Raw genomic sequence first — 24,300 nt, forward strand, 5'->3', positions numbered from 1 at the left:
GCAAACTTTGAAGGAAAAATGTGAATAGTGCTTTTTCAAATGATACTTTTCCAAGCTCTGCTCATGCTTTGCCATGAAATGTTTAGATGTTTATTTGAGTATCTTGGTTAATCTGATCCAGCTGAAATTAAACTGAGACAAGGATGCCTTGTTTGCAAGCTGTTCTATAGCAGTAAATGAAAAATGTGCAGCCTATATTATTACATTTTAGAAGACGAAAGAATGAAAAGTATCACAGACTCAGTCTTGTTTATAGTCTTGAACCCCACAGAAGTGGATTATTTATCTTCACAATCACTGGAAGAACTGCAGAGACTGAGACATCCTTAGCCCCAAACCCTTGCTGCAATCTCCTGGCTCATACTCATCACTCAAAGCATATTAAGCACTGCCTCGCATTTTTAACTTCACAGGAAAATAGGTCTGTCTCCTTTTCAGTGTTGGCACCTCAACGTGTAACAGTATTGTGAGAGATTAAAGTAGTTTTTAATATATGACTCTGAGCTGGCAGCTTACTTATAAATACAAGGAAAAGCAAGGAAAGTTCCTGTGCTGATGGGTTTCTATCTGATGGCCCAAACCAACAGTGATGTGTGTATTGTCACACATCTGAGCCCATTCAGGGCCCTGCCAGCCCCAATGTGGTGCTGCACAATAGGTGGGTAAGTCTCCATAAGCTTGGTCACAGGGCTGATTCTTCCAAAATTGCCTTTACCAGCAGCAAAGGTGGTCCCTAAGTGACTTCTTCCTTCACCCCTCCATAGATAATAGGCTCTTCCTGCAAAGCATACACACATCTTTACAGTAGGAGCAGCAGAACTATAATTATCTGAGGCTCAAATACTGTCAAGTGGCAAAGGGAAGAGAAAAATCTGCCCATAAAAATAAGTAGTGGTATACTCAGGCATGAGAACTGAAGCTAGATTTGACTTCTAAAATGCAAGGTGACTTGACTGAGATGAAAAAATATGGGTTTAATTCACTAAAAGGCTCATCTGATATTCAGGCTAGGCTAATTTCTGCAGTATGATGTTGATCTGTATCTAGAAATTCTAATATTTCCTTTCCTTTTTGGCATTTTGTAGCATTTTATTTTCTTCTTTTTTCAAGCTGAATTGTTGGCTTATGGTGTTTAGCAGACTAAAAAACTGAGGCAGCCACTGTCTAATAGGACATTGGGCAATAATAATATTCTTTAATGCACAGCCAATCAAGGTAAGACTTACTGAAACATGCAATTGACAGTAAGAGATGAAAAGAGAAAGCAATGACCAATATTTGAGGAGCTGGAGAAGACCACTAAAGGTTCTCATTTTAGTAATCTTGTAGCACAGGCAACTTTTTTTTTTTTTTTTTTTTGGCCCAGCATATCTTACAGCCTGAACAATCAATTTCTTCACATTGACTTGGCTTTGAGTTTCTGACTTCCCTCTAACACTATCCCCAGTAAATATACATTTTATAGATGCAGTAGCAAAGTGCAGAAGAGAAAGAAATCAGTGCAGTCTATGCTGGCAAAACAGAGCACTTTGGCCCCATAGGCTGAAAGACCTTGGAGGACAAAACTAATGAGGAGCAGCTGAGGCAACTGGGGTTGTTTAGTCCAGACAAAAGGAGGTTCATGAGGGATGTTACTGCTCTTTATAAGTAACTGAAAGGACACTGTAGACTGGTGGGGGCTGGTTTCTTCTCCCAGGTAACAAGTGATAGGACAAGAAGAAATGGTCTCAAATTATGCCAGGGGATGTTTTGATTTGATATTAGGAAAAATGTCTTCACTGAAAGGGTGAGAAGCATTGGAACAGGCTGCCCAGGGCAGTGGTGGAATCACCATCCCTGGAAGTGTTCAAGAAAACGTGTAGTAGAACACCATGCTTGGGACATGGTGTTGTGGCGGACTTGGCTGTGCTGGTTTAATGGTTGGGTTTGATTATCTTGGAGGTCCCTTCAAACCTTAATAATTCTATGATTCTATGACAAAATGTATAAGAAATTGTATGCATTTCTTTTGGAATGGAGTGGCATTATGACTTCAATTTCTGATGCGCAAAACATGTTTTTCTATCACAAGAAACCTTGTAACAATAAGGGAAATTATTGCAAAGTTCTGCATGTTGCAGTCCAAAGTAATATATAGCCACCTACAAGCTCATAGAATGAATGAGAAAAATATTCCTGCAACAGTTCATTGAAAATAGGAGGAAATTAAGCCCTTCCCTGTTTTATTAGGCTAGGAAAGAACAAAGAAAGCAGGCATGGAATAAACTATCAAGGCAGGTAAAATCTTGAAATGCCGTGTGAAAATAGACATACTTAACAGAATAAGAAGTCACACCTTAAGAAACAAAATAGCAAGGGGTGAACAATGACATGAAAACAAATGCTTTTGATGCTTTCCTCATGACAAAATTCTTCTCTTTTGTTCTCTGAAAATTTAACTTTAAAATGGAAATCTCAAGAGCTCATATTGTAGAATAGTAGCAACAGATTATAGAAAATCTTGGAATAAAGATGACCTGAGAAGTGTTCTCAGTACCATGAACAGGGTTAGACAGAGTGCAGGGTCAGTATGTCTGAGAAATGGCATAAAGAGCAGAGTCAGCTTGTTAAGAATGGGGAAACTTTAATAAAAAATTGAACTGATATTAGGGACACAGTCTATCCAAGGAAAAAGAAATCCATTGATGAAACTTTAAATAAAAATGGGTAAGTTTTTAAACTTACTATCAGAAAGCCAATGTGCCAAAAAGTATGCCATTTGAGATGATTCGTCTGGTAGTGAAGTTACAGAATGCTGTACTCAAATGAAGCACAGTGTATAGAACAAACCAAACAAAATTCTAACAAGTGACAGAAAAAAAAAGCCCCACTGAGTTATTTGGACCTTATTTAAACAGATCAGAGATGATTCAGAGCATGAATATAAAAGGTAACAAAGTTTTTAGTTATGCTAAGTTAATTAGCAAAAATAAAATGATTGTTGAAATGGAAACAGTTTGGAGGAGGACTTGACTGAAGAAAAGTGCGCCACAAATGGTATTGAAAAACTGGAAAGGGGAATACTCCATTTTTACACTGTATGAGCAACAAACCAAAAACAATAAAATTATTTAGGAACACTTTTAATGGTAGAAAAGGAGGGCCACTGTAAAAACCTGTGGAAGTCATTGCTTCCAGTTTCAGTGGAAGTCAGAGGTTCAGATGGGCTCAGGAAACAATTAAGCAAAATTGTTGGGAAAAACACATAAAGACCTATTTGTTAGCCAGACATAATGACTTGCCTCTGGAAGCTGCTAACTAGCAACTCGCTCAAAGAGAGAAAGTTGGGAAGTATCATTGCAAACTTGCCTTACCCTTATGTTCTCCTCTACTCATCTATTCCCGGCCACTGGCAGAGATGTAACCAAGACTGGAGGGTTCGCTGGCCTTATGCAACAGGAGGGGTTAGAGAGCAAAGTAAGAACCAGTTTGGTGAAAGCAATAGCACAATGTAGTTCTTCTACTCTTCTCTTCTGTCAGGGGGCCAGTGAACCTGCCAGGATGAGGAATCCTGCCAGGAGACTTCCTAGTGCAAGGGGAGTAATTGGGGAAGTTACTGTGGGGTTGTTTTCATTTCCTGGGGTTAAGGGCGGAATTTGAACGAAGCCGGTCTGTACTAACACGGTCATGCGGATCGTGTACGCTGTGGTGAATGATGTGGCTAGTAGGGTTAGAAGTAGGGCTCAGGTGTTTAGATAGGATGTGTTTAGGCTTTGAATGATTTGGTCTTTTGAGTAGATTCCTGCTAGGAATCCTGCAGGAGTAGAGGCCTGCTAGGTCACAGGCCTCTAATACATGTTGGTGTGATTTAGCTTTGATAACTCTGGAAGGGATAAGTCCCTTAAAGCCATCTTTGTTGCTGTTCACTTCCTATTCCTAATCTATCTCATCTGCTTAATATGTCTATGTTGCTACGGGCAGATCCAATCCTCTAATTACCATGAAAACATTGCAATAAATAATACTTTTTTTTTTTTGTGCTGAATCCATTTGAAAGGTCTTTATTTCCTTTAAAATAACCAACATATTTATTTTTAAAAAGCTGAGTTCCTCTTCCTTCTTGTTCCTCAAAACACTTAATATGAAAGCATCTATCTTGTCTCAGATCACACTACAGATCCTCTGCTATTTCCAAATGGGTCAGAAGAACATTCCAGGTAAAATAATTTTAAGAAAAAGGTTCTATTTCAAGTTATAATTTCTCTGGCTTCAGAGCTCTTGACTGCAGTGTAGCATTCAAACTGCTTAATTTAATAGCTTTTATGGACTTGTAATAAATTTGTCTTAGCTTCTAAAGAAATGACTTTCAGTGCTCACATATATTTATGAAGTTAAGAAGAGATTTTTTTCAACATACTTAAACTTGCCCATTGAAATTAACATTGAGCATGCTTTAACCAAAAAAAAAAAAAAAAAAAAAGAAAAAAAAAAAAGAGAGTAAACAGACACCTGTTTTTCAGCTTCCATATACAGTTCAAAGGCATTTTCAGGAAAGGCGTCTTATAATTTGTTCTATCTATGTTTGTATTTGTGCCCTGATCATGAAATGTGTTTGCTTTTAAATATTTGTAGACTTGGTGGAGGAGAGAATACTGCAGATGGTATTCATTTTCATATATCAAAACAATTTTTTTTGTAAAAGAAATAAAAAGAAGTTTTAAACCCCCTTTTAGTACTTGGCTGTTAGTAAGCACATGGACCAAGAAAAGCATGGTACAAAGTGTACTTTTTTATATATTTGCATTGCACACCCGTGGAAATTATATCTTTAACATATAGGAATGATGTTAGGCAATTCTGTTCCTAGCTGGACAACAGAGTTTTCACTGAGAATCAGATTCTCATATTGCTTTCAGTTTGTCTGAATTTGAACAGATATGCATTCTATTATTCTAATTTGTATTACAGAAGCATAACTCTACTGACATGAATGAAGATACTCCTAATTTACAGTAGAGTGAATGAGACTAGAATCAGAGATTTTCACTTCAAATATGTTCTGCATTGGTGGATATTAATAATGAAGATGGCATGAGCTAACCAACAGCTAATTTTTCTTATCACTAGTAGAAACAGAGCAAATTATCTTAGCTTTGACTTATTTTAATGGTGCTAGTTAGCTAATAAATCAATAGAGTGTTGCTCATACTCTTGTTATATTGGGGTAATAATACCTTTGCAAGTTTTTGAATTGTTTAAAACAATATCCTGCTTAACAGGATCCTGCTTTCTACATTCAAAGAGAAAAATATCTGAGGTTGCCTAAACAAGGGTAATTTCTGGATGTGTCTCATATCCCCACTTCAAAAAATTTAGCAGCAGGTTTGAGGACTATCTCTTATGTTAAAATTAGTTTTGACTCTTTAGGCTAAAATTCATCGCTGAATTGATGCTAAGACAAGAACACATCTAAAGGAAACATGAAATTGCAAATGCATTTTGTGATGTAACATCATTGTTTACTTACAAGGGTAACTGACTAATTAATTCAAAAAAGTACAGTAAAATATCAATTTTTCTTTTGTGGTCCTTTTCACCTCACTGTCTGATGATCCAAATGAAATTTATGGCTGTATAAACTTCTAACCCTGGCTTTTTCTTTCAGTCTTCCTTTCTTGCTCTTACCTTGTTTCTACTTGCTCGTTTATTGTGTTCACTATTTAGTTGATAATAGTCCATCTGCTTCTCAGAAACTACTTAGAACTGCTGCCAGAAAGCAGCACTTCCACCTTGAAATACCGTTATAGGAGGAAAGATACCAGAGGATCTTCATGGGCAAAATTTGGAATATGACTGGCCAGGATGACTCAAATAAATAAACATTAAGGTGGGTGGTTTTCTACTCTCAGGGGCATCTTTCGTGAGAGAGATAAAAGAACAGAAAAAAAGCTGTTCCATGAGAAGGAAGGAAGGAAGGAAGGAAGGAAGGAAGGAAGGAAGGAAGGAAGGAAGGAAGGAAGGAAGGAAGGAAGGAAGGAAGGAAGGAAGGAAGGAAGGAAGGAAGGAAGGAAGGAAGGAAGGAAGGAAGGAAGGAAGGAAGGAATTCACATAGTCTGTTTCTCTTAAGTGCTTGTATTCATGTGCTTTGCTTCCTGACAACAAAATCACCTACTAAAATGTTCAACAAAGGTAGAACAGAAACTCCACAGCTGAGCTGCCTCTTCAACCAAGTTGAAAAAAATCAAAATTAATTCTGGCCTGAGGAAAGGGCTCGAAATTTAATATGGTATTTTACTACTATGGAACTAATCCTCTGAATCAAATAGATTTTTAAATGAAAGGGCTAGTCTCTGACAGAAGAGAAAAATGCTGCCTATTTGTGTGATTAAGAAAAATGTAGGTCTGCAATAAAATTATTGTTATGGAGGGGGAAATGTGTTTGACGAAGCGATAAACTTGGAGGCTGAAGTAAGGTTTGTTTATTCTCTATGAATGTCAGTTCCTGTGAGCTATCAGATGCAATAAAGCATAAAATTCTGCTTGATTTATATTCACATGGTCTAATATCATATAATAAGTGATATTGAAAGCCACAAGACATATCTTCTAGGGCTGGTAATTTAATTTCAGTATTTTTGGATTAGTGATGGAAAGTTATGGATTAGAAAAGATATCAATGTATGTGAACCTTTTAGATAAATAAAGTACCAGAAAATACTCTCCTGAGATAAGAAGGTCAATAGATATACCCTTGAATTTAAGCTTCTTTTAAGTGCTGTGTCACCAGTATATTCTTTGATTATAGAAGTTTGTGAAAACCCCATGTTAAGCAGGCTTTGAACTGAAAAAAAACCCAAAAACAACAAGGCACCAGTTAAAATAAGAATTACATAATTTTGAACATTTGCTGTACACTTCCATATGAAAGGAACATTTAAATTGTTGCACCAAGCTTGATGCAGATAGTATAATTAAAAGAAAAGATAAATCAGAACCAAAATTCATCAGGGGAATTGATTTAGCTAACACACTTTCACAAATTAGAAAGCCAGAGGGGTACAACCAGAATCATCTAGTCTGACCTCTTGCATTCCATATAATGTGATTTTTCTGAATTAATTCTCATCTCATCTAGCACTTTTCTTTTAGAAAGACATTTGATCTTGATTTTAAAATGCATAGCAAAAACGGCTGCATTTGAAAACCATTTCCTTGGTAGCAGAGTTTTTGCAGATGTTGAATATTTTCACTAAGTTAAGTTTCACTCATACTTTAAAATGTAATCTGTTTTCACAGGTATAGTCATTTATACAACAAAGGATCAAATGAAGCTTTCTGGCTACAGATTCGTGATGAGCATGCGTGTTTAGCTGATTACACCTGACCTTTGGGTCACCTGCCAGCTTCTTCAAGGTCATTGAAGAATGAGTATAACAGAACCAAGAACTGACAGTAGGAATTCATAGGCTCAGCAATGATTGTTTGTCTACCTTTTCATCCTGGGATCTGTTAGCTAACCCATTTTTAATCTTTATAATGTATGCTATATTTTTTTTTTTACTAGTCTGCTCCCTGATCAGAATGTGTGGTATCAACCAAAACAAAGTCTTCCTATTCTCTAGGAATACTGAATTTAGGCAGCTAATCAATCTGCATAATCTATTATTTATGTATTTAACAATCAGATTTGTAATCTTATTGAAAGAATGAGTCTTGTGACAAGTTTTTCACAAATTCATGTTTTTTCCAAATATGTATGCCTTTTTAATTCCATTCCTTACTATTCATAGGAATCATAGAATGGCTTGGGTTGGAATGGAAGCGAGCTTAAAGATCATCTAGTCCCAACCCTTCTACTCGAGGCAAGGAACCTTCCAGCAGACAAGTTTGCTCAAAGCTCCATCCAACCTGGCTTTGAAGACTTCCAGGGATGGGATATCCACAACTTCTCTGGGCAGCCTGTTTCAGTTCCTCACCACCCCCACAGTAAACAATTTATTCCTGATGTCTAGTATAAACCTACTCTCTTTCAGGTTAAATCTGTCTCCCACCTTGTCTTTTCACTGCATACTTTTGTAAAAAGTCCCTTTCCATCTTTCTCTTCAGGTACTGGGAAGCTACAATTAAGTCACCCCTAAGCCATCTCTTTTCCAGCCTGAACAATCCCAATTCTTTTAACCTTTCCTGATAGGAGAGGTGCTTCATGCCTCTGATGGCCCTCCCCCAGACTAGCTCCAAAAGGTCTATGTCCTTCTTGTGCTGGGGACCTCAGGGCTGCATGCAGCACTGCAGGTGGAGTCACTACTGGTGACAGAGAAAGAAACTTTATGTCAAAAAAGATATTACTTTATTTTTTTGCACCTTGGAAGCAAATAGTGGAATTACAAACATTTTAGCAGAGGAAACAAGCTGGAGCATGAGTGTGATTGTTATTGATTACCAAATGGTCATTCTCTAAATCTTTCCCCACTAGCAAAGACCATGACAACCTCCTTAAATAGGGCTCCTTTTGTGTACCAAGTAATCCTACGCTCCCACAGGAGAGTTTAAATAACTTCTCAATATTCATACTTCAACTAAGTTCATACTAATTCATACTTCAACTAAGAAACTTCATACTTCAACTCTCATTAGCTGCAGATATCTAATCATTGTTTATGGTGTTTTCAAACTCTACCCTTCTAATTTATGTAAGAGAGATGCTGATCCTACCTGTATGTCTGAGTACATTTCACTCTATAACATATTTAGACGAAAAGGTTCACTCAAGTTCCCTGTGGAATAGGAAAGAATTTTTTTCTTTGTTTTAAAAGGAACTAAAGCAAAGTGAGTAGGTCTATAGAAATAGGAGGAGGTATTCCAGGTATGCTGCATTGAACTTTGAAGGCAGTAGAGAAGGCTGCACACTGATAAAAAACAATTGGGTAGCCTAAAGGACTGTCTAGAGCTAAGCACTCTATATACAGTGTTAATGATTGAATATCTGCCTCTCTATTATGCTTGTGTTGGAAGCAGAGTGGCATCATAACACTTCCTCCATTTCTATGGAGGTGCAGACCCTGCATTGAAATGCTTGACTGAGCTAGTTGTGCCATATCCCAATAGAAACGGCACTTTTATCAGACTCATTAAATTATTCAGATATGAAGTGAACAGATTGCCTGAGTAAGAGGGGATTTTATCAGTCATGGAGGGACAAGTTCAGACCTATCCCTTCTCTTTTAGAGATTGTACACTTGGCAAAGTATGAAAATATTTCAAGAAGTAATGACCAGAAGCCAGGAAACCTATCATGCTGTTTAACTGGCACTTCTGGGTTCTCTTGAACTGCTTTCTGCCAGCTGAGCCCATTTCAGAATGGCTGAGGGGTAGTTGCTGTATCGAGATCCCAAGCTGGATGTCTGAAACATCCTCGGCGCAGTGAATGCATGCTAAACTCAAGCTACAGTGAGGTCTCAAATCTTCAAATCCAATGAAACCTCCCATTTATCTGCTCAGTCCTCTTAGGGATTTTCCCAGCAGTGTTGGGAAACCCACAGTTGTTCCCATTTTAGCCTAACTTTGAAAGCAGCACAGAAATGAGGCAGCCTCATTAGCCACTGATTTTTTAATGGCTCCTTTAACCCTGTGCTTCCTCCCACCACAGCCTTCCATAGCCTTTAATTTACAAATATCTTGAATATATCTGGAATCTAATGTAAAAAAGTCTAAAGGGAAGTGCTTGTGTAAGAGAGGGTGAGAAACCGAGGAGAAGCCGAGAGTCAGAAGAGGGATGGGCAAGCTGGAAGTAGGGTTGGGGGAGAGATGAGGAGCTGGGGACGAGCTGAAGCGGGGGGAGGAAGGGGGGGGAGGCGTGCAGAGATGCGGGGGTGTGTGAGGGTGCATGTGCATGGTTTGGGAACAAAAATCGACATCGTCTGAAACGGACGTGACTTTTCCAGCGGGGGCGGGTGCACTCCGGCACCTGAGGCATGCAGCCTACCCCGACCAGCCTTTTCCACGAGGTGCAGGGGGTGAAGCCTCCCCCGCGGAGGCTGCACCCCTTGCCCGGTCGGGGAAAAGGCTCGCCAGGGCGGGTTGGGGACCGACGCGGATCCCCAGCCTGTTCCCGCATTGGTTCCCGTAAGTTCCCGCGTCATTTTTCTCCCCACACCCCGCTTTTCGCACTGGCAACCACAAGCCTCGATGGACGGGCGGGAGAAAGCTCGGATGCTCTGAGAGGGTCTGGGTTTGGGTTTGTTGGTTGTTGTTTTTTCCCCAGCCTCGGGAATAACCACTAGGGATGTCCGGGATTCAACCAGAGGATGGTTCCCCTCCGTACAGGAATTGGACGAGTGGGTCGGAACTAAATGAAACGCGGGAGGCTCTTTTAACCCCTTCCTCCGACTACGATGATGAGGAGTTCCTGCGTTATCTCTGGAAGGAGTATTTGCATCCCAAGGAATATGAATGGGCGCTGATCGCCGGCTACATCGTCGTATTCATTGTGGCTCTCGTTGGGAACGTCTTGGGTGAGTCGAGCTCCCCAAAACTTCCCGTTCTCCCTTCCCGAGATGGGTTTTGCGCGGAGGGTGGCTGGAAACCGCGGTGGGTTTGGCACACCCCGCTGGAAAGGCGGCAGTCCCCAGCCGAGGGGGAAAGTTCGGGCTGCGCGGAAGGGGCCATAAAAAATCCGCTCCCCCTACGCGGGCGAGGGGCTGCGGCGGCGGCGGCCGGCGTCCAGGGCTGGGCACGGGGAGTGGGCTGGCGGAGCTCACCGGGGCGGCCCGGCGGCGGAAAGCCGCGGCTGCCGGCCGGCTCCCGCCCCTGTCCCCGGGCCAAGGTGCTGAACCCTCCCGGCACGGCGGCGGCTCAGCCTCGCAGCCCGCTCGGGAGGATGCGGCTCCCTCGCGGAGCCCCGGCCCGGCACTGGGAATATCGAGCGCGGGGCGGTTCTCCCGGACAGAGACTGGGACGCGGGCACCGGGACGGCGCCCGGCCCGCGACAGGAGCCGGCGGGGCCCCGCAGCTGCCGGAACGCGCGGCTCCTTCCCCGGCGGCGCAGCAGCGGCCGCGCTCAGACCCCCGCGCTGGGAGCGGGGGCGGGGGCGCGGCGGCCCCTCCCGGGCGCTCATTGAGGGAGCGAGGCGGGGCGGCGCCTCTCCTGGAGCCCGCCTCCTCCCGCTTCCATTCATCCTTGAAGGAGGCGGCGGGGGCACCGGCGCTGCTCGGCGGCCGCCTCGAAGGGAGCGGTGGGGGCGCTGGAGTGTGGCGGAGAGCTGAGGAGAGCGAAGAGAGGGAGGGCACGGGGGGGCTGTGGCGGCGGGTGGGAGCGGCACGGGAGCCTGGCCGTCAGCAGCCCGCCCGCCGCCCCCCGCCGCCCCCCGCCGCCCCCCATCGCCCCCCATCGCTCCTCATCGCTCCCCACCGCCCCTCATCGCTCCCCACCGCCCCCCATCGCTCCTCTCCGCTCCCCCGAGCGCGCTGCCGCCACGGCGGGGGCTCTCGCCGGGCTCTCGGAACAGGAACCTCCCTGGTGCAGGGGAGGGCGGCCACCCGTGTGCACACACCCGCCTGGGGCGGCCGTGCCCCCGTCCCAAGGCGGCCGTGCCCCCGTCCCAAGGCGGCCGTGCCCCCGTCCCAAGGCGGCCGTGCCCCCGTCCCAAGGCGGCCGTGCCCCCGTCCCAAGGCGGCCGTGCCCCTGTCCCAAGGCGGCCGTGCCCCCGTCCCAAGGCGGCCGTGCCCCCGCCCGGGCTGCGGGTGGCCGGGGGAGCGGAGCAGGCGCTGCCCTCAGCAGTTCTGCCTTTGTGAATGGACGCGGCGTGGCCGCCGGAGCCGGCTCCGCCAGGCGGACCCCCTGTGCTGCGGTCAGGCCATTGGCATTCCCGGTGTCCATCCCGTGATACTGCCGCGAACGGAGCGCGCTGGGCCCCGCCCCGCCATACGGGTCTTTCATTCATGTTTTTCAGAAGGAATTGTGCGTGTCAGGGCTGTCACTGCAAACTCTACAGGCTTCCCGAAGTGAGATGCAAATGAGACTGCAGCCCAAGGCAATATTTTAAATGCGTTTTTTAAAATTTCAACGGATTGATGATAGTGGTTTGGGTTTTTTTAGTAATTCTGTCGCGTTGCCCTAAGTGCCTGTGTGCACGTTTGCTCAGTCCATTGCTCGGCAGCCAGCTTGATCGACAGGGTAAAGATAATAACCCTGGCAAAGATAATGGCCCTTTATTTTTAAACTAGGATAAAAGCTGTCCTTTTTCATGATTTTGAGCAAAGACTATTTTAGGAGAACCACCTGTGCTTACCTATTATCCTCCACCGATACTGTAGACAAGCTTCAGAATGCTGTCCTCTCACCTGTAAAAATTCAAGGTCAAATCTTCACCTATAGGAGCTTTTGCTCTTTTCCCCTCTGAAGCCACGAGGCGAAAAGCTTTCCTCTCTTTGCACTCACACATAGAGATTATTCCACTAGGGATGTGCAGCTGTTCTTTCCTTGCATTTGTGTACATTAACTCTTTGCTTGGGATGGAAACTGGCATCTGCCTCTGCACCCAGCTGGATTCCATCTTTTACTGGATGGAATGTCCACCTTTTGTCCTCTGAAATCTCTCTCTCCAAGTTGTAGTACATGGTAGCAAATCTCTGTCTTAAAATGGACAGAGAAGTAGCTGAACACTTTTCTGTCCACTCCTCTAAATCACAGTAAATCCTACAATAGATCATTCAGCTTTACAGCTGGACTCAATGATCTTAAAGGTCTTTTCCAACCCAAATGATTCTATGATCCTCCTCAAGCTGTTTGCTCCATATTGCTGTTCTGTTCATGGAGGAATTGTTTGTGGTCTTTGCAGGGCTTGGTAGCCGAATACTGTCTCATCTTTATTCAAGAAAGCTCACACTGCACTGATTGCAGGCTCATGTGATTCTGAGGAGAGAAATGGATGTGATCTAATGCTCTTTACAAAGACATTTTTGAGGAACGTTTTTACTACATGTGAAATCTGGTGTAGATCAGTACACATGTTGACATTCCTGAGAAACTGATTTCTGCTGCTTGAAAAATCCATATTCAAGCCTAATCTTGGATTTAGTCATGGACCTTCTCAAAGAAGAGCAGGAGTGCTTCTAAAGAATGTTTTAGTGGCTTCTGGTGCTTTATGGTATCATCCTTAATGCTTTATAGTGTCATCCTTAATGATGCATTGAGTTCCTTTGCTTACATTTGCCCAGTGTTGAGGAGCTCATGACATGTGGAGTCAATGCTTTGGTTCTATTTTTAACACATCCTATTCAAATAACATTTAAGTAAATGGGGAAAACCCTCCCTTTCCGTATGTGGTGCTGAAAATTACATTTCTGCTTCTTATCTTGGTTTGTGCGCTCACATGGGATAAGGAGTGTCTGTGCAAGTGGAAGGCACAGCACATTCCTTAGATATTAGTAATAAACTGGATTGAAGCATTCTGACAGTTAATTAACAACCAAGGGTAGAATCAGGAGCTTGAACTTTGATTGACACGTATTGGGTTCTTGAGTGAGATACACAGCAGGAATTCCACTAATAATAGCATATAACAAGGGCTGCATTGCTATTTAGTTTTCAGTTTAGTTAGGAGAGTTGACACAAACTGGCCGAGCTGCTGCACACGCCAGCTAAAGTGAAAAACGTTAGCAAGTCTCTGTATTTGAATGCAGGTTTCAGTATCGCACACAGTGCTTCACGTCAATTATTCTCTTGTATGCCTGGGTTGGCTGCTCACCAGGTATTTCAGTGTAATTCAAGGAAAAGAAACATATTTTAAGATGAATTTATGATATATTTACATGAACATTAAGGAAATCTGAAATCTAGATGGCAATATCAGCATGATGATTTAACCTATTTTCTTCTTTATTTGGGTCACTATTTATCACTAGAAGCAGAACAAGTGTGGAGGGTAAGGATTTTCTGTTTTGCAAATAAGACCAAAAAATTTCTTTACTACTGCAGTTCAATGAAACTCTTGCAATTTCTTTTCACATCTAGTGCAAAATGTAGAACTTCTTAATGTAGAATGTATGTTGACTGCAAAGACCTTTTTCTTCTTTATTTGAAAACAGGTAATTAAAAACATTGCTTGAAAATTGGAAACTAGATAATTAAAGAAGAAAAGGTATTTTTAGGATGTCTGAAGGTCTCTGGTTACTGATGCCATTCCAGGCTGATCAGTTGCAGTAGTTAATAACTGGAGTAAGACTACAAGGTAATGTACAACTACATACATTTAAGTCTGTTTATACATATGAAGAATGCAAATGACCCTTGTTGAAGTTATTCATTCATGTGGGTCAGGATTTTTCTAATGAAATGGCTTTTCTCAGGGAACATGCATTCATCAAAATGAAAATGTGCAGCAGAGATCACTTGGTTGGATCAAGGACTGAAGGCAAAACAAGCAACCTTCTGGCATCCCCCCAGCTGGGCTGCTGGGGCTCTTGGCAGCAGCCCCTCTCAGAGCTGGCAGGAGCTGCAGTCTTTAGCACATACAGTCTGCCAGTGCCCAGCTTGAAAGCCCTCAACACTGCTGGCTTCCAAGGGTAAGAGGCCATGAAGTACATCAATGAGAAGTCTCAGAAACTTTATTTACTCACACAGTTTGGTAACACTTGTTTTTCGTTCCCGCTCAGACTGAGAGAGACTTACCCCTCTCTGGATAGATGTATTATTTATTATCTGTTTTACAGTAACTGCTAGTTTTCCTGAGATCTGTAAGAACCCAACTATGCTCCTTTCTTCAAAGAGTTCACAGTCTGACTCATAGAGTTCAACAGCCTCCATTTAATTTTTCTAGGGCTAGAGCAGAAAAAAATCAGTGTATGGCTCTAATACCAGTCCTGCTCAATGCCTATGAATAGGCAGCTCTCTCAAATGCTGCTCTGCTGTAATTTTAAAGATATCCAGTGAATACTGAGGTCTAGGCATACATGCCTATGTTGGTAGAATTGGATGAGTCATGTATTCTCCTAAATGATCTTCATGAATCCTATTTTCTTGCTGTAGATGAGGCATATTTCATTTAATTACGTTTTAAATTATTACATTTCATTTTTTTCAGATTCCTTGGGGAACCTGGCATTGAAAGGACTTTGTAATATCAGCATGAGAGTCACCTTTATCTCTTGGATGAATAACTAGAATGGCTTTATCACTGTTAAGAAGACAGCATATAGGAAATGAGACAATATGTATATATTTTTTTCTACCTAAGAGAATGTATGGGCTCAATTTATAGTAGAGTTTGAGTATCAACTAAAGTACATTGCTATTTGCATAATATAGGGATTACTCACCATTTTTCAGAAGAAAAAAAAATTGAAGAGTTTGGGATTTTTTTTTGTTTTTAAAGCATAATTTATTTTTTGTGTTGCATGTTAAATTTGTATTCTTGGACATAAGCAGCTGACTTACTGCCTGTCTCACAAGTGGAATGTGTCAGAAAAGAGCTATGATGGACTGTTCCCCAGGGGAGGGGATGCCAGGAGCTGAGGGCAGCTGCAAGACTCACAGGGCAGTGCACTCACCAACACAGTCCCACAGTGCCTGAGACTTGGTAGGTCTGAGGATGTTTACCAGGTTTCAGTCACCTCCCAGCAACCACCAGACAAATCTATTCTGATAAAACAGGTGTGAGGTTAAGCCAGAAAATCAAGTCCGTGGATGAGTTTTACAATCAAATTCAGCAAGGCAAAACCATGCTTGCAACCAGGTCTTTGCCTGAGCCTAGTGTGAGAGCCTGAGCTTAACTGCAGCTCTGGGGCAAAAAGCTGACTCCCAAAAGAGTACTCCAAAACTCCAAAAGCTCTGTTCCCAGAAGCCTGGTCCCAGCTTACATGCTGCCCCATGCCAGAGCTGGCCTCCAGCACGGACAGCCAGCTCCTGGGCAGGGGGCACAGGTAGCAGAGCCTGGGGGTGCACTCAGCTCTGACAGAACTGTGCTCTTTCTCCTGGTTCTTAGCACAGTAGGACTGCAAGGATTTTAGCTAGTTTTGTGGAATATTACAATGAGAATGAGAATCTGTGATACAGATTCAGAAGTGGTATAATATGCAAGATATTTGCTGGAGCATGTCACTAGCATAGTGAATTGTATTTTCTTTGTATATCCTGCAGAAAAGGCACTAAGTCTTACATCTCCAGTAGAAACAGACGTGGACATGGAAAGGTTTTTCCTAGTGCAACTCATGTTGCAGTGACTGATGGAGGCTTTTTGAAGCATATTTTTTAAAAGTTGCACAGCATTTCAGCTGTGAAGCACACCTTCATTTTAATGTCATGCAGCTTTCAACTGAATCGGCCGAGTGTGAAATCTTTTTATCACAGTGTCATATACAGTATGACATCTAAATTTTTAACTCTTCAACCTGTAATAGGAAGTGTAGATAAAGATTTTGTAGGCTTTATTTGTAATAATACCAATTATTGTTATTAAACATCTAGTCAATCAGTATAGCCAGCTCTGCAGAGATGAGTAGGTTTGCCAGGTAATACTGGTAGTGATTTGGGGGGTGGGGGGGGTGGATATTTTAAACCAATCTGTCTGTCTTAATCAATATAGTTAGATTGGGAAAACTCTGTGATGGAACCTTTCACTTCCTCTAGAGCTGACCAAACCAGGCATTTTGGGCAGTCTGTTTTTATAGCATAGCTGATTCTCTGCTAATGACTTCCATTTCCATTAGATTGTTGAATGCCTAAGATTATGTAATGTAGCTGAGTTAGAAAATTATTCCAGTGCCAATTAGATGGTTGTGCTTTTACTCCCAGTTGTGATCCCTACAAATAGGCTTCCACTACACAAAATTCAGTTCTTGTTTTCTTCTCTAATGCCTTGATAAGCCAGTTCTTAAGATTTAGGAGTGTGCTGGAGCAGTTGAGTAAGCCAAAACCCACAACTCTTAACTTTTTGGTACAATAGAACTTGTGGTAGGTAGAAAACCTCAGAAAACATATTGCTGCAAGCAAACTAGTTGCTATTATCTGTTTTTTTATTTATGTTGATCCTCACTGTCTTTTGTGGGTGACAGTTCTCCATTAGTATATTCCAATGAAGCTGATGTTCAGCAAAATACTTTGGGATTTCATGTGTTCTATGTTACTCAACTACATTTGTTACAGTTTTGGTATTTTTCCTGTGTGATGGAACCTACACATGCACACTTGTTTATATGTGAGACATAGGGAGCATGACCCAGCCACCTGCTCCTTTTGTCCTGTTCCTAAGGATTTCTTCACACATGTTTGAACGCATTTAGTGTTTCCTGTTGATGTGGAGCTATTGCCTCACTGGTAGGCCATGTAATTCCTTTGCACAGAGTATTGTCTGTCTTTTTAGCTATCACATCATGTATTCAAGGACAGTTCTTATCTTCCAGGCATTGTTACCAGACACAGGATTTTTTTTCTTCAGTATTTCCTTTATAATAAACATTGTATAAAACAGCGTATTTTCTTTGTGCCATTCTTTCTATTACTTTTCAATGTAAGCCTGGTCTCATGTTGGTCTCCTTTCTTTCAGATACGATTAGTTATGTAAAAATGAAGTAATATGTGAGCTTAGAGCTTAATAGTGGGTAAGAGATGGACAGCCTAAGGATTAGATAGATCCCTATTCACAGAAGATATTGCTTTGTTTTAGATCTTTTGTTCTCATTGCTGCTTTCAAAAACCCCTAATTAAATATCCTCTGCAATTTAAAGTGCTTCTTTCCCCTTAATCAAGATCATCAATGAAATTACTGAAAAACTCACGAGAAACTAAGCTTAAATAAGCTTAGTCTTAAGCACCTAATTTTTAGACTTTTAAGTCAAAGCAGAAGAATCCTTAATCAGGAGTCATTCATAATGAAGGTTGTTTTGATGACAGCATTTTTCCTTCCAGCAGTATACATTCAGTGTTTTCACAGGGGCTCTAGCTCTCCAGAATTCCCTTTGGTAGCATATCTACTTAGCCTTCCATTCAACCTTGTGTTGCTTGACATCCCACCACTCAGATCTTGATTTGCAGCAGATAGTATCACCAAAAGAGAACAAGAGGAAGAATTCCATATGGAGAACCAATTCATTGTGAGGAGAAAACAATTGGGGGTGGGTGGTTTAGGAGATAGAGAATAAAAAAAGAAAACTATTTATCACATGTTTTGTCAATGGTTGTAAAATACTGTGAAAGAGTAAAGTTTTTTAGAAGCTTTCTGCCTAATGCATTTGGAGATGCTGATTACCAGGTCTTATAATCACAGCATCAGTTCCAAATAACATCTGGATGACTATATTATGACATTTCAGTCAAACAGTTGTCAGACTGAATTACCAAAGCAAAATAAAATCATTGTAGTTTAGAATGAAATATGATAATTCTTTGTTTACTTCCATCTGGGATTTATTATTCATCAAAAATTAGATAAGAGATAAAGTCGTTCCTTTATATATGAAAATGTCAGTTATTGCTCGTTATGGAAATTGCATTTCTATTTTGGCCAGGAAGTTGCACTGAAAGATGACCCACTGAATAAGAGGGTGACAAGACTTCTGGAGTGTAAGGGAAATGATTTAGGGTTGACAGGTAGAAAACAAATTGACAGCTGACCCAGGAATCCACCAGTGGAAGGACTGCAGCACAGTGTTTAATATGCTCAAGACAGCATAAATCTTCCAGGAGGCAAGCAGCTGCACTTTATACCAGATGGAGCCTTTTTATTGTTTTCATATTCAGCTTGAGATACAATGAGCTGTGCTAATTGATTAAACACCATTACAGCCTCTAATTAAAATGCCTCAGGACACTAAACCACAGGGACTAAATTTGTACGTGAAAAATACCAATCTCACTGTATTGTCATATTAGAGAAGGTTTTTTTTTTCTTCAGGAATATGAGGTGAAGCCTTCTTGATGGATTTCTAACAGCAATCCTTCTTAAATTTTAACTTCGATTTTTACCTTTTTTTGTCCTTGTTGGGAATTTCCTGTGAAAGTTTTGGGGAGTGGGAGATCATCAGGTTGGGAGGATGGGTCCAGAAAGCAGCTTCGTCATCACAGAACTATCCTGGCTTATGGAGAGCCTCCACAAATTTTTCCAAACGCTTTCAGCCTGGCGACTCCAGCTGGTTTCCGAGCCTTTACTGACACTGTGTGGAAGAGGTGGGAACAACAAGTGCTTCGCTTTTTAAGGCTCTGCTGAAGTCTGAAGAAGTGAAATGTCCCCGGTGAGATGAGGGATCTGGGGCAGTCTAACAGCCATTAGAAAAACAGCTGCTCCTGGTGAAACCTGGCCGGCCTGTTTGCACTTGCAGGAATAGTTCTAATTCCCACTGGTTTTGTAAAATAAAAGCAAAAATATGGAAAATTATACAATACATTGGACAGGTAATTGGGTTCCATTAGCACTAGGGAAAACCATGCACAGCAGAAGCATGTTTCATAACTGCTTTTTTACATTTCTCTCCTTTCTAATCCTTTTCTTCAGTGTCTGTGTTAACATCACTTTCCCCACTTTCTTTCTCAGTCCCATTTATAGCTAGGAACATCAAAGGCTGAATAAAAGCTTTGCACATAATGTTAAATTGAAGTTTTATCATATTATTTTTCTATTTCACAGATTTTTTGATGGAGAGCTTAGTTTGGGCCACTCTCCTGTGCTCCAACTAAACAGGCATCCTGTTAACACAGTGGTATCTCCCAGCTTTTTAGGAAGGCTGCTGCTGGCCTCATCTCCTATTTTATGATTTTGAAGTACTTTTTGGTAAAATACACGCCCAATTGAGACTCTTTACTACTTTCTTATCCTTTCTTCTGTTCTTCAGGATAAGTGGAAATTCACAGCTCTCTGCTATTTCTGTTTGGGCAGGCAGATGGCATTTAACCTCCATGGAACTTTCTTTTCCTAGCCTGTTACTTGAGTGTTTCTGTGTGAGCTAAGTGCTTCTCTGTAAACCTGTCTGGGATGAAAATGTGTAATTAAAGGAGTGTGTATATTAAATTCCTTTGTTCCGACACTTCACTAGCTGCACAATATTCAGTGGCATAGTCAAACTATTTTTCATGCCTATAAAATAGCAGGTTTTGGGCACAGGCTAGAGAATCTTTCTTGATGAGCTGCTAGAACACTATCAATGAAGCTATTGTCCAAGACTACTGAGTCACCTTGGACTGTAGTAAACTCAGAAAGAGCGAGTCTGGAAGGAATGTATTCAACTAACTTTATGTCATTTAGGACTTATTTATTACTTTTTATCATTATGTCCTATTCAAATAACTCATAGCAGATCCTCACAGCTTTTTAGCCTTGCACTGAAAGAAAATGTTACCAATGCTTGTGGCAGGTTCAAAACAGTACTGCAAACAGCAGAGGGCAATGAGAGCAGAGAAAGCTGACTTGGTTTTAAAATACTTCCTCTTCAGAGGCTTTTTTTCACAGGCTCTCTCTCTCTCTTTTTTTTTTTTTATGGTAGTATGTAAATGCTTATGTAAACTTAAAGCTGATTAAGGTGCTCTTGTGCTATGTACCATAAAAATAATGGGAAATATTTTATGCTGTGAAGAAGAGAAGAGGTCAAAAGGGGAAATATACAAGCATAAGCAGAGAAATATAAAGTAACAAATTATCTTGCATTTCTATACTTGTAAGCTATTGGGCTTTTTCACCTTCCAGGTGCCTATCCCCACAGATTAGAATTCAAGGGAATTCAGGGGTAGTTTCTGTGTCTTGGCTTTCCTGAACACTCTACACCCTGAGTAGCAAGAGGCACAGTCTTTTATGTTACTCTGAGGAGCAGCAAATACTGAAGTTCATCTGAATTCCATCTGTGTTAAGGCAGTGGGATCTGGAAGGTTTAGTACACGACAGGGAATTAGGAGTCCAAGTTTCTCATTCTGTGTCTGATTTACTGTAGGGCCTTTAACAACTTCTGTTCTGCACTTCACTTTCTTTGTGTCAGAGATGAAAATGGTAGTAATTCTTAGATCTCTGGGGTATCACAAAGTTTCATTTGCTCGTACAGCCTTGAACTCAACATGCAGAATGCTATGAATTGATTTCTGATACAGCTGGCTGCCAGTGAGATTGACCTCATATTTGTCAATTTAATGGATTTGTTTTACCAGAAATAATGTTTATGTTCAGGTCTTTTTCACATGGACCAGCACAGGAATGGGAATAGGCCTGGTCAAAGACCAAATATATCTGCTTAAACCTTGCACCTTTAGGCACTGACATCCATGGCTGTAAATGATGTAGTTGTCTGAACTGAGTAGAACACAGGACTGTTGGAACCATAATATGAGAAAAAAGTAGCCAAACTGTGAACTTTTAAACAACTTTTTATTTAATTTTTGCCTGTTGATAAAAAGAATAAGAAGCCCAGCAAAACATTGCTGCTTAACATCAACTTTTGTCCAACTAAAAGACAGTACCATACTTTCAATATGAATTGCACTTAAGACATAAGTAAATGTCCAGATCTTCAAATTTTTAGAGTTAAATATTAAAATTATCAAAAGTGAAATGGTTTTTGCATTTTTTTCCCCCAGCATTGCATTTCCAACTGCAAACAACGTTCCAGAGGGGCAGCAAGGTATTTGTTCCCTATCAGGTGCTGCCTCTGTACTATCAGACTATAACTGTGGTTACCCCATGCACGAGTGACAGTGACAAAGCTCTGATTTGTTATGTTGTATCAGCATTGCAATTATCACGCAATGCTGTAGTGATAATTACTTTGGTAGGTCCTTTAAATCTTCCAAATGGGAAGAAAATGCAATCAATATGATGTTTCCTTTAAGCCTTGCCTTTTAGGTATCTGAGGACAAAACGAAGAAAATCTGAAATTCTGTATTCAGGAAGAAAACGAGAAGAAATTTATACTGTTTTCTTTTCAAAACCAGTCCAAGAACAGTGAAGATCTTTATAGAGAGGTTTTCATTTGCATTTATGACAGCATGATACATATATAGTAAAAATTAAATTTATACAAGTGACAGAATCCAGAGCTATCTCTGCAACACATTAAAATATATGAAGAGCATATGTTGCATCACAGCAGAGGTTTTAGATGAACCTTGGAAGCCTATATCTTAAGAGAGTTAATAAAATTACCTGGTCTTAGGGAAACTAAAGGCCACCTAGCCTCTCCCTTTCTCTGTGTCCTAGTCTAAGTGTCTAAACATATCCCCCATGAAGAAGTACTGCAATCTCAGCTCCCAACACTGCACTGGTAAGATCTTGAAAGCATATTCTACCAGTTTTGGTCATGGCACTCTCACCAGAAAGGTTCAATTCCATCTGAAAGTGCCCAGAGAGCAGCAACAAGGATGATTGCAGAAGTTCTAGGAATGACTGAGAGTAAAAGATTAAGAGCTCTGAAGTTCTGAGGAAATATATAACAAAAATCCTTACATATGTGAAGCATTGCTGCAGGAAAAAAAAAACTCTTCCTCATTTCTGCCTATGTGCAGAAAAAAAAAGGTATACAAATAGCAGCAAAAAATGTAGATTAGACATGAGAAGAATTTTTTTTTTTTTGTAGGGAAGGGAAGATAACGAAACAGTGCAACACATTTAAGAGATGTGTGGTATCTTCAAATATAGCACATTTTCAAATGTAAACTTGCCAACAGTTGCTTAGTTGTAGTCTTGCTGTAGTTCTGTTGTTCTAGAGACATAAGACAAGATTTGTGGAATGAATGAATATATTTTATGAGATAACTGATAGAGCTGGAAGATAGACAGAAGCTTTCAGGCACGTCATTCTTCTTAGGATCTAAAGAAGCATCTGATCTCAAGAGCTTATGTGCCTTAAAGTCTGTGTATTTTTTCCCAGCTGTTTTAGATAGTTTAATGACTATAAGAGAGTGGCTTAACTCTGGCAGATTCCATTTTAGATTTGGGCAACCTCTTGAGGACCTTTTTAGCTCTATTTTTTAACATTCTCTGATCTGTTTAGTATATCTAAATTAAGCACTGTGCTATATCCTGACAGATTAGGAGACTTTGAATCTTCATCTAGATGTGCATGATGGATGAATAATTGTTTGCAGGGAAGACCCTTTGATGTACAATGAATTGTATTCTTGTCTTACAAAAAGTATTGTGGTGTTTCTGGAAAATTTTGGGCATCAGTTTTTAAAGATCTTTGGGTGAATGAATTTAAAAATCAAAATAATTCAAAAGCTTTTGATTGTACCAGTCACTCAGGGTTTGACTTCCAAAATTATTTTAAAAATTACTTTTCTGCTACTTTCCTAGACTTAATTATGGCATTTTTAATTCAGCAGCTTATGAATTTAGTGTAGTGATTTTAAAGATTGATTTGTTTAATTTCTAAAAGTCTTTCAGTGTGAAAAAGAGTGACATAAAAGATACAAAACAAGCCTTAAAGGCACATCTTATAAAGTGCCTGCTACATGCTGCTTTTGATCACCATCAAAAATGTGACATTTAATACAGCAAAAATTACTTTTATTAACTTAATTCAAATAACAGTTACCCAGAAAATTGTTACAGATTCTCTGCAGATGCAATAGACATATTAAATCCAGCAAAATATTTTCTAAAATTATATTTGTCCAGCTTACAAGATTCTGTGTTGCAGTAATTTGATTTAAGTATCATGCTGTTATAAGAAAATAGATAAACATTTACAGGTATAGATGTGTATTGCTGTAGACTAGAGCCAATGACTTGAAAAGAGAAATGAAGAAAGTTGTTTGAGTAGTTAGTGAAGATTAACTAGCAGAGAAGATGCTTTATATGTTGGATTATTTCCCACCCTGCAGTCTGTGGAAAGCTTTCTTTGTGCAATAAGAATCTGTCTACATGTACCCTCTTGTTTCTACTCTAAAAGAAAACACATGGTTCTTGGATATTCAGATATTCTGTGTTAAACAAAGGACACAAATATTTCCTTAATTCCACGAAGTCAAATGTTTTCCTCTTAAAGCATTTCCTAAGTCATTTCCATCTCACTAACTTGTCTTTCCAAATTCAGTTTGCCTTGCAGTGTGGAAGAACCATCACATGCGGACCGTTACCAACTACTTCATAGTGAATCTCTCTCTGGCTGACATTCTGGTCACAATTACTTGTCTTCCAGCAACTTTAGTTGTGGACATCACAGAAACGTGGTTCTTTGGGCAGACCCTCTGTAAAGTGATTCCCTACTTACAGGTATTATTTTTCTGTTTGTGTACACATTACCCATGTTATGAGAACCAGAAATGACAACAGCGTCTTCCTGATACTTCTAATCCAATGGAAGTCCATACCTGATACTGAGTAGATATCTCAGAGTACATACTGAGGCCTA

General features: G+C 40.7%; 1 protein-coding gene across 1 annotated transcript in view; it reads left to right on the forward strand.

The window, feature by feature from the left end:
* The first annotated feature begins 9,950 nt into the window (after window positions 1–9,950).
* Window positions 9,951–24,300, forward strand: part of HCRTR2 (hypocretin receptor 2) — a 34,748-nt gene continuing 20,398 nt past the window's right edge. Inside the window, 4 exon segments of the mRNA XM_066545881.1 lie at window positions 9,951–9,978; window positions 9,981–10,101; window positions 10,303–10,490; window positions 23,983–24,161. Coding sequence (XP_066401978.1) covers window positions 9,951–9,978; window positions 9,981–10,101; window positions 10,303–10,490; window positions 23,983–24,161 — 516 coding nt within the window.

This window comes from Molothrus aeneus, chromosome 3, assembly GCF_037042795.1.
Source record: "Molothrus aeneus isolate 106 chromosome 3, BPBGC_Maene_1.0, whole genome shotgun sequence".
In the NCBI taxonomy this organism is placed as follows: domain Eukaryota; kingdom Metazoa; phylum Chordata; class Aves; order Passeriformes; family Icteridae; genus Molothrus; species Molothrus aeneus.